Consider the following 17,846-nt stretch of genomic DNA (forward strand, 5'->3'; position numbering starts at 1 on the left):
TGTTCTCTTGGTGTGTGTGTGTATTTGTGCGTGCACACACACGATTTCGTTGTTCTTGTTTGAATCAATTTGTAATCTATTCTGGGGAAGGATTTTTTTTTTTAAATGGCCACCTGGTTAATCAGATACTAAATAATATGTTATTTCCCCTCTAATTTTGTTTTAAGATGCCTTTTCATGTATCAAACTGCATTTTAGATTTTCTAACTAGTTCTAAATCTTAATACCGAAACCCCTTAGTATACTTCCTTTTCATAGTGTTTCTGGCTGGTTTTGTATATTATATGTATTACTACATTAATCTCAAAATTAGCTTCCCTGATTTAAAACAACAACAACAACAACAACAAAAAAAAACCTATTAGTCATGTTACACTCAATTAACCCAGAGGTAACTGCTGTCTTTTTAAGATACTGAAACTTTGAATCCAATGATTCGTTTTTTAAAAAGCATTCCTTTGTATCCTTTAGCAGACTGTTAATGTTTATTCTTAAATTAATGACCCTAAAGGTGATCTTTCACAGGTCTAGTCATTTATTCCTAGACATTTTCTCTTTTATGTTTTTCTATAGTGACAACATTTTCATTATATTTTATGCTTGCCTATGTCTTTGAAAATAATTGCTTTTTTTTTTTTTTTGTACTGGGGATTTAACCCAGGGTGCTTTACCACTGAGTCATATACCCAAACCCTTTTTATTTTTATTTTGAGACAGTGTCTCCCTAAGTTGTTTAGGGCCTCACTAAGTTGCTGAGGCTGGCCTCGAACCTAAATCCTCCTGTCTCAGCCTCTTGATTTACTGGGATTACAGGCATGTACCACAGCATCTTGATGAAAATAATTGATTTTTGCACATTTATTTGATAGCCTGTTAGTGTACTAAATTCTTTTACATTTATAATAGTTTTTTAAAATTTTTTTTTTAGGGCTGGGGATGTGGCTCAAGCGGTAGCGCGCTCACCTGGCATGCGTGCGGCCCAGGTTCGATCCTCAGCACCACATACAAACAAAGATGTTGTGTCCGCCGAGAACTAAAAAATAAATATTAAAAAATTCTCTCTCTCTCTCTCTCTCAAAAAAAAATTTTTTTTAAAAATTTTAGTTGTAGATGGATATAATACCTTTATTTATTTATTCATTTTTTTATGTGGTGCTGAGGATCAAACCAGGGCCTCACATGTGCTAGACAAGTGCTCTACCACTGAGCTACAACCCCAGACCCTTATAATAGTTTTTAAAATAATTCTCTTTAAGTTGCAGAATCAGTCATATGCAAATAGTTCTAGTTTTGTTTCTTACAATTTTTAACACCTCTGACTTCTTTATTAATTCCTGGTTCATACCTTCTAATATAACGTAATGGTGGATGACGGTGAAGCATCTTTATTGTGATTTTGTGAAAATTCCTTATATATCCATCTATTCTTATTTGTGTGTTTTTATCAAGAATGATATTGAATTTTGTGAAAGGCCTTTTCAGAAACTAGGAAGGTGATCCTAGAGTTATTTTCAAGTTCACCATTATGAAATAGTTGGTGATAAAGCATGATCTTTACATTCTTCAGATTTACTAATTAACCTTTTTTATTCTTTTCATGTGCTATTGGATCACTTTTGTCTTTTTTAAAGAATATTTGCAATTCATGTCCATAAGTGAGATAGATGTAATGTTTTCTTGTGCTGTATTTATCCCTTTTAGGTATTGATGAGATCATTACATTATATAAATAACTTGAAAGTTTTCTTCCTTTCTAAGTTCTGAAACACTTAAAAATCCTTTGAAACTATTTTTCTATGATTTGGAAGAAAATTTGCCTTTGAAGCTCTCTGGGCTGGGGCTTAGAGTGCTGAAGGGTAATAGTTCTTTCCCAGTTTTCTCTGCCACCCCTATGGTACCAGCAGTAGGTTTCTAAGTACTTTGGGGAAAAAAAAAAAAAAAAACATGGGAATTAGAAGATAGCATTTTTCCTGATTGCATGTCTTTCTTTATATTTACTGGCAACATGGGAGTTTTGGAACTTAGAAAAATGGTATACAATTTATAAGTACACATGAAACTCTAAAATAGTCTTCATAAAGTTTGGTTTTAGCATACCACTTTCTTCTCTGAAATGATGGGTACATCAAGATCTAAACAGTCTCCCTGGAGTCCAAAAACCAACCTGGAGTTTCTACTTATTGGGTTCCAGAGCGGGGGAAAAAAAATGGAAGGCTATTTTTTTTTCTGAGGGTTTTTCTAGAATTTGGCCTGAGACGGAAGTTACAGGTTTCTGCCCTTGACAGAAGTTGAACTTGTTGCCCAAACAGTAAGAATTGTGATAACAGATTTCCACAGCTCTGAGCATTTTTCCAAGGCCCACTGACTCCACATCTCCACATCGTGACCTTTTCTGACAAAAGGGCAGTGTCCTAGCTGTAGGGTTGGCCTCTCCAGAGGATAAGAGAGCAGAATTGGAGGTCAGAGGGAAAGTATTAAGAGCCTCACTTCTGGTGTCCAATTGATTGGGCTCAGATTCTGGCTGTGACATTATCTGTGTGACCCTAAGCATATTACTTGGTACTCTGTACATCTTAAATTCAAAACTTCAACATTCTTAGACACAATGAAAGTTTATCAAGTTTTGGGATCTGGGTCAGGGACACACATGAAGCTAGAGTTCCTGGACCAACACACATCCTTAGAATCGGTAAGTACATATTGTCTAATATAAAGTGAATTCAGTTTCCCTATGAAAAAATAAACAAATCACCTCATTACTCAGTTCCCAGCTGAGCTGATCAAGAAACTCCCACAGAAGTCTGAGCAAGGGAAGGGCTTCAAATGAGTGGGCACCAAACAACTTTCCCTGGGTTGAATGTGAATAGGATTGTGGGAAAGGATCTATTGTATTTAGGGATTGAAAGGAAGACCCAGGAAAGGAAATTCCCAGAAAGAAAAGAAAATGCTTGAAATCTTAGGAAAAAAGAAAGGGAGAACAGTTCTCTGCCTGCTAATGAAAATGACTAAATGGTTCCTATTTCCTCCTGTTTCCAAGATCTGCCCTTTCCTATTCTGCAAGGAAAGGAGGACAAAAATCCCTCCATTTCTCCTGCAAGGGACAAGTCACCTGGGACCAAAAGGAGCAAACACCAGGTGAGAATTCATTTCCTCCTCAAGTTAAAAGACCCTTTGTGATATAATGAGAAACGTGTGTGGTTTTTGTCACTGGTTCCTGGCTGGATGCCAGAAAGACCAAGCCTTCATTAAAGCTTTGAACTTTCAGCCCAGCCCCCAATCTCCCAGGGAAGAGGGGCTAGAGATTCAGTTAATCACCAATTGCAAATGAGTTAATCATGCTGGAGGGGAGTTCCCAAAGTGGGCATGGAAGCCCTGTGCATCCCTCACCCCCACACCTTAACCCTGTGCATCTCTTCCATTTAACTATTCTGAGTGGTGTCCTTTATAGGAAACTGTAATACAGGTTGAGTATCCTGTTTTCATTACTATAATGAAATGCCTGAGGCAGGATAATGTTTGTTTATTTGTTTGTTTATTTCTGGGTACTAGGAATTGAACCCCCAAGTGCACTTTACCACTAAGCTACATCCCCAGCCTCCTCCCTTTTTTTTGGATACAGGGCCTTACCAAGCTGCTGAGGAATCTTCCTGCCTCAGCCTCCCAAGTTGCTGGGATTATGGGTAAAAGCCACCACACCTAGCTGAGGCAGGATAATTTTATAAAGAAAAGGTTTATTTAACTCACAGTTTGGGAGGTTCAAGGGCATGGTGCTGTCATGACTCAGCTCTGATGAGTGCCCTCTGGCTGCATTACATCATGGAGGATGGCAGTGGGAGGAAGCTGTCCCATGACCAGACACGAAGCAAAAGAGTAGCTAGGGTTCTGCAGTCTCTTCTGAGGGCACACCTCTGAGCCACAACCCCAGCCCTGCAATCTACTTTTAATGAAGTATTCATAATGAGTGCACACCCCTAGTTGATCAAAGGGCCTCCCATGCCCCACCTCTGAGAAGTTCCAACACCTCAACACATTTCTTTATCCATTCATCCATTGATGGACACACCTAGGTTGGTGCCCTCAGTTCCACATCCTGCCCACTCAAGAGTTTTGTTTGTTAAGCTGCAGAAGCAGTGACATTATCAGAATTAGCTTGTTTGCTTTTATAAGCAGCATCCCAAGGACCAGTTGTCCCCATGTACTTCCAAGAAAGTAACTTTCTACAGAAGCCTGCAGGAGAGAACACCAATGTCCTTTAAGATAGTATGTATCTGGACTTTCTGGCCCAGGCTTGCTTTCATTGTTACTTTAACATGGATAGCTCTTGGGAAACAGAAAGGAGGCATTTACTATTTTAAAATGATATTATTCTCTATTTAAAAACCAAGTTTTTCTCCTGATAGCACTTCTGCCACTAAATGTATTTTTGTACATTAATTCTCCAACACCACTGGGTGTCTTACAAGTCAATTCTCACACTGTCTGCAGTTAATGAAGCCCCGCCCCCAATCCCACAATACTGCCCTGTTATCAGATGCAAGTCTCAAATGGGATGCTCAAGCTACCCACATTTCTGCTCAGCAAACTACAAATTTGGGGTTTCCCATCATCCCTCTCAGGGTTGATAATTCACTGGAATGACTGTCCCACTTTTCTTTAAGGTTGATACATGCCTTATAGACCTTTGTTAGAAATTTGGCTTTTATTCTGAGTGAAATGAGTTATTATAAGAGGGAGCTATCTGACCTTTAAAATAATCATTATGCTCAGAGGTAGAGCACTCGCCTAGCACATGTGAGGCCCTGGGTTCAATCCTCAGTGCCACATATAAGTAAATAAGTAAGTAAATAAATAAATAAAGGTGTTGTGTTCAACTACAACTAAAAGATAAATATTAAAAAAAAATTAGATTGCAGCTGAGCATGTTGGTGCATGCCTGTAATCCCAGCGGCTCCAGAGGCTGAGGCAGGAGGATCGCAAGTTCAAAGCCAACCTCAGCAACTTAGCAGGGCCCTGAGCAACTCAGTGAGCCCCTGTCTCTAAATAAAATACTAAAAAGAGCTGAGGATGTGGCTCAGTGGTTAAGCACCTCTGGGTTCAATCTCAGGTACCCCCCCAAAAAAAAATTAGATTGCAGACAGCAGTGTAGGAGGCTACTATAAAAATCTAGGGAGGAGATGATGGAATTGCTAAATTTCAGAATTGAGTGAAAATAAACATGTAATATTTTTCCACCCTGGTTCATGGCTGCCTTGAATTCTATCCATTGACTCCTTGGGGCTCACGAACTCTTAGTTGAGAAGCTCTGATATACCAGGCCGGTTGCGCACACCTGTAATCCCAGCGCTTGAAATGGCTGAGGCAGGAGGATTGTGAGTTCAAAGGCAGCCTCAGCAATTTAGTGAGGCCTTAAGCACCTCAGTGAAATGCTGTCTCTAAATCAAATACAAAGTAGGGATGGGGATGTGGCTCAGTGGTCGAGTGCCCCTGAGTTTAATCCCAACACACACACACACACACACACACAAAAAGCTGGAGATCTAGCTCAATGTTTAAGTGTCTGTGGTTTTAATCCCCAGTGCCAAAAAACAAAAACAAAGTATGGTGTATTATGCCTGGTACCTAGTGACTGGTTAAACAGTGAGAACAGTGGTAATATTAGTATGATGTTCATGGGAAGAGTGTTGGAAAAAACAAACTGTGACTCGATTTCTCCTACTGTACCCTAACAACACAGATCAGTTCTGTGGCCTCAAAAGATTAGGGGATTTCTCTCCAACAGCAAGCAAGCAGTCAGTACTGTAGTGAACACCAGCTGGGTGTCCTCTGTAATGGAAAGACTCTTACTCTACTTCCAAACCTAAGCCAATTCACAGGCCCAGAAAGCTTGATTGAGTAGGAGATCAGGTCCCCTTGAGGAAAGACCTTGCACTGTTGCCAAGGTATACCCCATAAAACTTCATCTAAATCTTTACCACTGGGACCCATGATCATTTACTAGAGTGACAGTGCATTTGGGGAAAAGGAAATACCTAGACCTTTTGATAATTCTAGATACTGGCTCTGAATTGATGCTAATATGGAGGAACCACTCAAAGTGGAGACTTATGATAGTCAGGTGATAGATGGAGTCTTAGCAAAGGTTCAAATCACAATAGGACCAGCTGATCAAATATAGGCATTTTCTCAGTGTCTGAATATATAATTGGAATATAAACACTTGGCAAATGGAAGATTCTCTACATTGGCTGCTGATGCACACATTAGGGTGGGAAGGGCCAATTGGAAACCCCTAGAACTTTCACTCCCCTCCAATATAGTGAGCGAAAGAAAAACTACATCCCTGTAAGAATTTTGGGGACTGATGCCACCATCAAAGACTTCAAAGAAGCATAGGTGTGGTACCTGACACATCCCCATTTAACTCAACCTGTGTAGAAGAAAGAATGGATCTGGAAGAATGACTGCATAATCATAAACTTGATCAGATGGTGATTCCAACTGGAGCTCTTATCCCAGCTATACCTTTACTGGACATGGCATCATTTTTTTAAAATATTTTTTTTAGTTGTAGATGGACACAATCAATATCTTTATTTATTTATTTTTTATTTGGTGCTGAGGATCGAATCCTGTGCCTCATGCATGCCAGGCAAATGCTCAACCACTGAGCTCCAACCCTAGTCCTGGTATCATTATTATTATTTTATTACTTCGGGGGTACCATGGTTGAACTCAGGGGTGCTTTACCACTGAATCCCATTTTATTTTGAGACAGCATCTCACTAAGTTACTTAGGGTCCTCACTAAGTTCCTGAAGCTGGCCACAAACTTTCAATCCTCCTGCCTCAGCCTCCCAAATCACTGGGATTTCAGGCATGCACCACCATACCAGCAACCTCCTACTGTTTAAAGGTCATCAAGGAAGTCTCTAATTACATAGGCTAAGAATCACAAGTGGCATCCCATCACTTTTGCTATAATTGATCTCACATATACTCTTCTGTGTTTTTTGAGATGATGATCAGGTAGGTGCTGTCAAATGAAGTAGCATGGGAGAGGCTCAGGAAAACAGTTTATTACACTCACAGGTCCTAGAAAGACAAGAGTCACTGCGTGGTGACAAGGAGGTCTCATGAAAGAAGTGCAGAGGGAGCCTGATCTACCAAGCAGGAGGGAAGCAGAGAACCGGATGACCTGTGGGCAAGAGCCTTTACTGGGAGCCAGGGTGGACCACACAAGAAAATGAGCAAGGGATTTCATGGGTACCTTTGATTGTTATTAGGTCATAGCCAGGGAAATACGAAGGGGAACGTGTGGCAGGAACCAAGGTTATTACACTGGTGCTCCTGGTCACCTGGTGGGATGCTCATGGTGTTGGTAGAGACCTTGACGCAGCAGAAACATATGAATACATACACAAAAAAGGTGTGAATTTTAGGAGGCAAAGTCATTGGGGGTCACCTGAAAGTCTGTCTACATAAACAGCACCAGCCTAACAATGAACCTAGAGGTTCATTTTTCAGAGTAGACAAAAAGGAGGTGCCTATGAGGCAGGAGACCAATTCTCAAGAGGAGGTTCCCGAAAGCAACAGAAGGATTGCTTCAAATTTGCAGAATTAAAATCTGCAGAGTTCAATTAAGATGGGACCTGGAAAAGGATCTTATTCCTCAATATTCACATGAGTGTTGAACTTGTAATTTAAAATACAGCAGGAAGCTACTGCCGTAATAGCATCCAGGATCGCTGGGGGGCTCGGGAGATTGTTCACTCTACGCACGCGCACATCGCCACTCACGCATGCGCACGACCCTCAAATAGCGTTCGACCCCGTTACCTTTTTTTTTTTTTTTTGTGTGTGTGTGTGTGTGTGTGTGTGTGTGTGGAAACGCTCTGGCGTTGGTGGAGTGGGTTCAGCGGTACGAGATGTCAGAGATGAACCCAATGAATGGCGTCAGCCACGTCTTACAGGCTGGCGTAGGCGGCAGGAGTCGGGCTCGGGAGGCCCAGGAAGGACCAGTGGCCGGAGCCGCCCAGCCCATGGCGCGGGTGCTCGGCCCGGTTCACAGGCGCGACCCGGGCCTCGCCCCAGGCCCGTTGTCAGTGCCAAACCTTCCAGGGCAGCTTGGCCTTTTAGGAGTTAATCAGCAGCAGCTCTTCCACCAATACCTGGACAGGTGCCCCCTGGTCCCAGTCAGACTGCTCCGAGCTATCGAGGAACGCCGCAGGCTGTTTGTGGAAGGCTGCAAGGCCAGGGAGGCGGCCTTCGATGCGAATCCCCCTCCGCTGGACTCCGAGGCCGTAGCTTTTACTCTAGCCCTGACTTCCTCGGAAGCTGGCAGTCCTCTGGCCGACTGAGCTGGCTGTGACTGATAAGAGGTGGTGAGGAAGGGAGGTGCCTCCCGGAGCACAGGCGACAGGCCGTGCCCGTGCAGTCAGTGGTTAGGAAGCAATGCAGCCATCGCGGACAGACGCAGCACTCCGAAGAAGAACTCGAAAGGCACTTGAGAAGCATGGAGCTGGCTTCCAGAGAGGTTCTGGAGCCTCTGACTTACCACCTGGTGACTGTGGAGCGATCCCTGTCTGCATTTGTGGAAACTCAAGATTACTTCATCAGAAAGAGTGGTTTTGCAAACAAAATCTAAGAAAAATGGCCAGTTATAGAATCCATAGAAATTAACCAAGATGACAAAAGAATTTAAGCAGATACAGTTAGGGAATCTTTAGTCATGAGGCTTGGAAGGCTATTGAAAGAACTTGGGAATTTCAGAATTTGTGGTCATCTGTCAGCCTTCAGATCTTAATTTTGTGTCTTTTGAAGTACTTTAGATGAATAGTAAATATTCAGATGCAAAAAAAAAAAAAAACACGTATTCATTGTGAGATTAACATATTTTCAAGACCATGCAAAATTGGGGTAGGTTTGGGAATAGATTTGCTTTTGTTAATGTTTAAACTGTTTTTATTCTAGTATGTGTATCTATTTACAAGACTCAAAAAAAGTATCGAAAGATATGTTGTGAGAAGTTAGCCCGATCAACCTCTAGACAGGATAATTGAAAACTATTCCTAATAGGTTATCAGTTGTTTAGGTTTTTTGGTTTTGGTTGGTTGGTTTTATTTTTTGTTTGTTTTTTAACTTATGCCTTCAACAATTTCCTACCATATACACAAATTAATATCAATCTAGATATTCTGCTTGTTTCCCTTTTAAAAATCAAGGTAGAATATGACAAGGTAGCATATTATTATATGCCTCTATCAGCATCTTGATTTTTTATCCACTTATGTTGGAGATATTTTTTCTTTATTTTTTAAGCAACTATAATGTAAGGCTGTATCTCAATCTAGTGAACTAATCTTTTGGACATCTTGGTTGTTTCCAAAATGTTTTGATATTTTCTGCGTATTTCTATGTGTTTACTTGTTTTTCCATAGAGTAGACTTCTGTAAGTGGAAGCTCTTGATTCAAGGGCATATGCCTTGGGAATTTTAACAAGTACTACCAGAGCCCCTCCTTGGGGCTCTCCCAGTTTACCTTCCCTTCAGCTGGTGATGACTGTGATTACTGGTGATTACTCCACAGCCTGGCCATTCAGATCTGGCTTTGGGAGAATCTGACAGTGAAAAAATCATTCCTCTCTGTCTTTTCAATTTGCATTTCTCTAGCTGTGAGGGCAGATATGTGGTCTCAGTGTGTAAGAGCCATTTGTTGCTTCTCTGTGAACTCTGTCCATATGTTTACTCATTTTTTATGCCTTGCAAGACTATTTGTTTATCAGTCACTAAAGAAATTAGCCCCTTGTGGTATGAGATGGAAATACATTTTCTCTGTTTGAATTGCTTTTGATCCTTTTTCCATGCATAAAACTGTTTTAATGTACCTAGATATATTCAGTTTTTCTTCTAGAAAAGGGGCTTCTAGAGCTTGAGTTATAGTTAGAAAGGCTTTGCCACTCCTGGATTATGAAGGAATACTTTGGTTTTTCGTTTTGTTTGTTTCTGTTGTTGCTTTTGGTACTGGGGATTGAACTCAGGGGTCCTTTACCACAGAGGTGTTTCCCCAGCCTCCTTTTTATATTTAATTTAGAGACAGGGTCTTGCCAAGTTGCTTAAGGCCTCCCTAAATTGCTGAGGCTGGCTTTGAACTTGTAGTCCTCTTGCCTCAGTCTCCCAAGCTGCTGGGACTACAGTCGTTTGCCACTGTGCCCTGCAGGAATACTTTGGTTTTAAATGTTAACATTAAAATTGTTTGGAATGTTTTAGGTTCTAGGAGTGCTATTCCACCCTCATTGCACTTCTTTTCCAAAGTTTTTCTGGCTATCATGGAACTTGAGGATCAACTTGACTTCTAGATTTTACAAAAGCTGATGCTATTTATATTTGGGTTACATTCAATTTATATACTTTAATGTGAAAATTAATGTCTTTCTCTCCACTAACGTGGTAAGTGTTCATTTGTTCATGTACTTTTCATGTCCCAAGATTTGTTTTTAATGTTTCCTTCTATAGGTCTTGCCCATTTTTTTTAAGTATATCCCAAGATTGGTGGTTGGTTTATAGCTATTGTGAATGAAGTTTTGTCATTTCTAAACTGAATGCTGCTGATTTTTTTCTTCATTTATTTTGTGGTGCTCTATTAAACTTTATGTGTTCTTACTGTTTATATTTTTCTTTGTTATACAGTCATATCTTTAACAGGGTAATAGTTTCATCTCATCCTTTCTAATTTTTAATAATCATTATTCCTTTCTGTTGTAGACTTGCTTTGGCTAGAAGCTCCAACTCAGTATAAATAAAAATAGGTGAGAAGGTACCCTGTCTTTTTCCTGGCTTTAATGTGTAGTGCTGGCTTTTGGATTGAAATGAATATATTGTATCCTGTTAAGGAAACGTACACTTATTCCTATCTATTGTTTCTTTTCCCCTCAAAATGTGTAGGAATTTTGTTAAAGGTCAGTTCTGTATTTTTAGATTTCTCCCATGATTTTATATTACATGTTCAGTTTTGGTTTGCATGTTTTCTAGTAGTGGTCTTTGCAATTGGAATGAAGCTCACTTGGATATGATACATTATTCCTTAGTATGATACTGGATTCTGCCTGTCAACGCTTTAAAATTTCACATTAGAATTCAAAGTGAAATTGGTTTATAGTTTATCAACCTTTTCAGTGTTTAGATCAATGTTATATTCATTTCTTATAAAGAAGATCAAGTGCTGGGGTTATAGCTCAGCAGTAGAGTGCTCACCTAGCATGTGAGAGGCCCTGGGTTCAATCCTCAAGCACCACATAAAAATAAATAAATAAAAGTATTGTGTTCAACTACAACTAAAAAATAAATGTTTTTTTTTTCAAAAAAAGAATATCAAGTGCTTGCCTACCATGTGTGAGACACTGGGTTTGATCCTGAGAACCACATAAAAAATAAATAGATAAAATAAAGAGTATTATGTCCATTTACAACTAAAAAAATATTTTAAGAATATCAAAGTATTTTGGGCCATCTTTTTCCTGATAAATAGAAAGCTACATCATCTAGTTTTTAAAGTTAGAATTAATGTAGTTTGGGGCTGGAGAGAGAGTAGCTCAGTTTGTAAAGTGCTTGTCTCACATGCCCAAGGCCCTAGGTTTAACCCCTAGCACCACACACAAAAAAAGAATTAATGTAGTCTTTTTAAACTTAAATTTATTTTTTAGTTGTAGATAGACACAATACCTTTATTTATTTTTTTAATGTGGTACTGAGAATCAAATCCAGTGCCTCACATGTGCTAGGCAAGTGCTCTACCACTCAGCTAAACCCCAGCCCCAGAATTAATGTAGTTTTTAAAGTTTTACATAATTTACTTAAAAAAAAACAGGCAGGGTAATCTTAGTTCATTAATATTTTTCCTTTTCTTCTAAGGTCAGGAGAGTGCTCACCTGTGTGTTACTATTTCTCCACTGACCCAGAGTCTAACATTTTCTGATTTATTTTGCCTGTCTTTTGAAACATGCCTCTCTTTCCATCTTTTGGTGTGGAAGGACATTACTGAATCAAGAATATTGTGCAGTGCCTGAAATCTATAAACTGTATAATACTTTACCACATTTTTTTCTATAAATCAGTTTCAATCTTCAGCATCATTGTTGCTTGTCTAACACTGGTATGAAATAATTGGAAGCCAAATTGTGTTTGCAGAACCTATGTCCTGTAATATTTTCCTTGGCTGGATTTCCTCCCTGGAGGAGACTTGCAAACAGGCCTAAGGAAATAAGCACTTGCTTCACTGCAAAAAGAATGAGAACTCACGTTAAAATAATATGTACTTGAGCTGGTGTGGTGGTGCACACCTATAATCCCAGCAACTCGGGAGGCTGAGACAGGAGGATCTCAAGTTCAAAGCCAGCCTCAGCAACTGCAAGGCGCTAAGTAACTCAGTGAGACCCTGTCTCTAAATAAAAGGGATGTGGCTCAGTGGTCAAGTGCCCCTGAAAAAAAAAGGGATGTGCCCCTGAGTTCAATCCCCAGTACCTAATAATAATAGTAATAATAATAATAATATGTACCTGTAATTTCTCTGTTCTTTTAACTCATCATCAGTCTGTGGAGGGTTTTCCCAATTTTTGTACTCTTTTCAAAGCCCAGCTATTAGCTGTTTTAAAACCTCTTGTTTTCTATTTTATTAATTTCTGCCCTTTATCATTACTTGCCTTTCTTTTTTTGGTCTATTTTTTGGGGTTTATTTTTAATTTTTTAACTTCTTGAATTATATTTTCAGTTCATCAATTTTCACCATTATTTTCTATCACAACCATTTAAGCAAGATAATAAAATTCCTTCTAAGTACTATTTTGGTTGAGTTCCACAAATTTAAGTACATATTATTTGTCTTATTTAGTTGAAAATATATCCCAATTGTGATGCTAGGGATTGAACCCAGGACCTCGCAGAGACAGAGTCTCACTAAGTTGCCCATGATGGCCTCAAACTTGTGACCCTCCCATGTCAGGTTTCCAAGTAGCTAGGAGTGTGCCACCATGTCCACCTAGAAATGTATTCTTTTTTTAATATTTATTTTTTAGTTGTAGTTGGACACAATACCTTTATTTTATTTATTTTTATGTGGTGCTGAGGATCGAACCCAGGGCTTTGCATGTACTAGGCGAGCACTCTACCGCTGAGCCACAATCCCAGCCCCTAGAAATATTCTTTAATCCCCAAATATATTCAGGTTTCTATGTTCCTCTTTTTTTATTTTTTAGTTGTTGATAGACCTTTATTTTATTTGTTTATACGCAGTACTGAGAATTGAACCCAGTGCCTCATACATGCCAGGCAAGTGCACTACCGCTAAGCCCCAGCCTAGGCCCCTCTATAATCCTTTTTTATTATTAACTTAAGTACATAGTGGTCAGAAAACATGGTTCAAGCTGGGTGCGGAGGTGCACACCTGTAATCCCAGTGCTCAGGAGGCTGAGACATGAAGATCACAAGTTCAAAGCCAGCCTCAGCAACAGCCAGGTGCTAAGCAACTCAGTGAGATGCTGTCTCTAAATAAAATACACAAAAAAAAAAAAAAAAGGGCTGGGGATGTGGCTCAGTGGTTGAGTGCCCCTGAGTTCAATCCCTGGTACCTGCCCCCAAGAAAATGTGGTTCAGATGATAAAAATTATGCTTTATGACACAATCCATTGTCAATTTTTGTAAATATTTATATTCTCTAATTGCAATTATATGCATTTGTCCATCAGGTCAAGTAATTTGTGTCAGTCAGACCTTCTACATTCTGAAATTTGTCAGTTTGAACTGTCTCTAACTCAGTTATGTTTGTCAATTTCTTGTAGTTTCCTCAACTTTTGCTCAATGCATTTTGAAGCTGTTATTAAGTACACATGGCTTAGAGTTGTATCATCATCTTGGCGAATTAAAATATCATTCTATAGTTTCTATCTTTATATCTGCAATGGAATTCAGTTAGTATCAGACTCCAAGGCTTTCAGGATTTGGTCCTCCACAAGACTGCCCTCAATAAACATCAGCCACAGTTTAGGAGTTCTCCCCAGTCCCCATGCTCCTGAGCAACAGTTTACAAATTTTAGGGTTCCACTACTCTCTCAGATTTGAAAATATGCTAAAATGTCTCTCTTTACTATAGAAGTCTATGTTTATTGTTACAGTTTTAGTATAGGAAAAATAAATCAAGTGCAAATCAGGACCAACCAGAAGAGGAGACACATGGGGGAAGGTCTGGGAGGGCTCCCGAACACAGAAGTTCCCTGTCCTTTCCTGGTGTAGTCAGGACATAGCAATCTTCTGGCCGTCTTGTCCAGAGAAGCTACCTGAGCCTCAGTGTCCACAGTTTTTATTGGGGCTTCGCTTTAAAGGTGTTATTGAGTCAGTCATTGTTCATGTGGTTGAATTCAATCTCCAGCTCCCCAACACTCACAGAAGGTGAGGATGATACCATGTGGCTCAAAGCCCAACGCTCTAATCACGTGGTTGGTCTAGATTTATGTGTATCAATGTGGTTAGATCTGAAGATTTCAGTGAATGGAAAGGATATTGTAGAGTGATGTTTGGTATGCTATCACTAATTAAGATGAAAACATTGTGTTCATGGGTGTGGACAGTTATACAAAGCAACTAGAATTTGTGGTAGGGGTGCCTCAGGGTTAAGGGCGTTTGTGAATAGAGACTTCAAGGTAGTATCACTGGCTATTACATACATGGGCAGTACTGGGTGGTAGAATGTATGTACTTCTTACGTATTTTGTATTTTATTAAAAAATCTTTAAAAACAAAAGGATACATGTGGTTATAAAGAAGGAAAAATCAAATTATAAGCTTTTAAGTACCAGATACATTTTTAAATTACTGAATTTTGGGGCTGGTGGCTCATGGCTCAGTAGTAAAGCATTTGCCTAGCACATTCAAGACCCTGGGCTCAGTCACCAGCATAAATAAGTAAATAGAAAAGCATAAATAAGTAAATAGAAAAGCACTAAAGTTTGGGGGGCAAGTCACACATTCTATAGAAACATGATTAATAAGATTGGGACTAATGCTGTCCATGGTCTTCCTGAGCTATTTTCTGTCCCTTTATGGGTTTGTTTGTTTTTTTTTTTTTTGGTACTGGGGATTGAACTCAGGGACACTCGACCACCAAGCCACATCCCCAGCCCTTTCTTGTATTTTATTTAAGAGACAGGGTCTCACTGAGCTGCTTAGTGCCTTGCTTTTGCTGAGGCTGGCTTCGAACTCATGATCTTCCTACCTCAGCCTCCCGAGCTGCTGGGATTACAGGCATGTGCCACCACACCCAGCTGTCCCTTCATGTTTTTAAAAAGACCTTGTTTTAGCCAGGTAATCCCAGTAACTCAGAAGGCTGAGGTAGTAGTATCACCTGTAAGGACTTAGCAAGACCCTCTCTCAAAACATAAAAAAAAATGGGCTGGGGATGTGGCTCAGTGGTAAAATGCCCCTGGTTTCAATCCCCAATACAATAAAAAGGGAGGAAGGAAAAAAATTAAGAAAAAGAAGTCCTCTTTTTGGATGCATATAGACCAGGCTCAAAATGAGACAAGATAATCTCATGACATGTTGTGTCCCAACATCATATGAGTGACATCTTCCACATCCCATTTCTGGGCATGAGTGTGCAAATGTGTGTGTATGAATGTTTGTATGTCCCTTTTTTTCTGGAAATTTATGGGGTGTAGACACTGGGGCCTCAGAAGTATGCACATCTATGTGCTGTTATTTTTTTAGGTTTAGTTTGCAGTTCTCCACAGGTCTTTGAGAACAGAGATGCCTCCTGTTATGAGTCTGTTTTTGGTACATTTCCATGTGTCCAACTTAGCTTTTCTGCCCCAAGTCTGTATCTTTCACTAGGTCTGGGAAGGTATATTGGTACATCTTGTTTCTGGGTAATTATATCTCCGAATCTTTGCATTCTTGGTGTGTCTCTGTGTGCATCCTGGCTGCTGCTGCCTACCATTTGTTAAAACCGTATGGTTAGAGAGGCATTTCTTCCGTAATGAGCCAAATACTGCTATGGTTTAGGTAAGGGTCCCCGAAAGGCTCTTAATATTAAAGGCTTGATCTGCAGCCCCTGTTGCTGTTAGGAGGTGGCGGAGTCTTTGAAAGGTGGGGCATAGTGGGAGGAAGTTAGGTCCTTGGGGGCATGTGAGGAACTGCCACATAGGTAACGAGCGCCCCTTGGCTTTGAGTGATAAGAATATGGAGCTGTGGCAAGCCAGCCCCGGGCTGTGTGTGTGTGTGAACTATGGGCATTGAGCGCACAAAGTGGACTGAACCCACGTTGCCCCTCTGTTTGGGAGGCCTCACTCTGGTCTTTTTACTTGCTCTGCCATGACCCCCACACAGCTCATGAGATGGGCACGGCCTCCCTAGATGTCAATCAGCTGACATCAGACATCACAAAGCTAGACTCCACCCCCTGAAACCTGACCCCTTGCTTCATTTGAATGGCTTCTCCCCAATAAAAGGGTTAAACATGGGTCCTGAAATGGCAGGCCTAGGCCTGTCTGCCTCACTACCACCGTTGCCAGTCTTCCTGACACTGGCCACGTGTCCACCAAGCATAACCTGCTCCTTTACCACAGGTCCTGTGTCATGGTATGTTGTGTGTGAGGCAATCATCTTTTTAGGTGATTTCCTATCAACTGGAACTTTGTGGCTGCAAATGACAAACCCATCTCCAGGGACCCTAAGCAAGGAAACTGGAGTCACTGAAGGTGTATTCCAGAACTGGATTTGACAGCTCCAGAATTCTCTGTTCTTCCTTTTCCACCTTGACTGCTATCTGTGAGTATTGTACCAATTTGTCTCTTTTTTCAGATGACAGTTGTCTATTCAAAAGAATAGGTGGCTTTAGGCTGCTCCCCAGGCATTTCCTGGGACACCTGGTCACAATTTCTATGACCCCCCTAAGGAATCGCACAGTTCACCCCAAGTCCAAAGGATGGACCGGGGAGCAAGGTGTACAGTGACCATGGGATGAGGATTCTAGACTTGAGCATCTTCCTTGAAGATTAACTTTGAGGTCCACCAAAGTCTACCCTGAAAAGAGTCTGATGTGTCTGGATAGAAGATCTAATCTACACAGCATGAGTCACCTGACTCATTCCTTTACATTCAATGAAACTGATTGAACAAGTGTTTATATATTGAGCACCAACTCTATTTCAGCATGCTTCTAGATTCCTGTAAATAGTTTTATATAGTTTCTATCATTTAAAAAAAAACGTAGCACTTACTTAGGGTAACAAAATAGCCAATTAGAAAAGTATTACTAGGAAATAAATGCTAAGGGTGTGGGAAAGAAAAAAAGAGCTGGGCATAGTGGCACATACCTGTAATCCCAGTAACTCAGAAGGCTGAAGTAGCAACTTTGCAAGATCCTTTCTCAAAAAAAATAAAGTCTCAGGCTGGAGATATAGCTCAGTTGGCAGAGTGCTTGCCACACTGCACAAGGCCCTGGGTCCAATCCTCAATACCATATAAAAATTAAAAAATAAAGTCTCAGTGGTAAAGCACCCCTGGGTTCAATTCCTGGTACAAAAGGAAAAAAATTTTTCAAGGACTCCATTTTCATGGCCCTGAACACTTTAGACAGCTAAGAGCCATCTGACCTCTGCCTTACCAGGCAAAATAAAAATTGAAGCTGAGACTCAACTCACTCTCTTCCCCTCAAACCAGCCCCTCCTGATGGGGTACAAGTGGTCAGCCCAGGACTGTGGCCAGGAAGATGTAAAACTCCATCCTTCCTCCAGGTCCCACAGAAGTGAGGCCAGGGTCTGGTGGTGGCCGTCGCCTCCTCCATCCTCCCTCAACCTGGGAT

General features: G+C 40.5%; 1 protein-coding gene across 1 annotated transcript; it reads left to right on the plus strand.

Annotated features, from left to right (window-relative positions):
* Nucleotides 1-7,858: 7,858 nt before the first annotated feature.
* Nucleotides 7,859-10,814, plus strand: Eid2b (EP300 interacting inhibitor of differentiation 2B). The gene has a single exon (XM_046440158.2). The coding sequence runs from the start codon at nt 7,925-7,927 to the stop codon at nt 8,354-8,356; it is 432 nt and encodes a 143-aa protein (XP_046296114.1). The 5' UTR covers nt 7,859-7,924; the 3' UTR covers nt 8,357-10,814.
* The last annotated feature ends 7,032 nt before the right edge of the window (nt 10,815-17,846 follow it).

This window comes from Marmota monax, unplaced genomic scaffold (assembly GCF_021218885.2).
Source record: "Marmota monax isolate L192 unplaced genomic scaffold, Marmota_monax_Labrador192_F-V1.1 WCK01_AAM20220418_F8-fsc00228, whole genome shotgun sequence".
NCBI lineage: Eukaryota > Metazoa > Chordata > Mammalia > Rodentia > Sciuridae > Marmota > Marmota monax.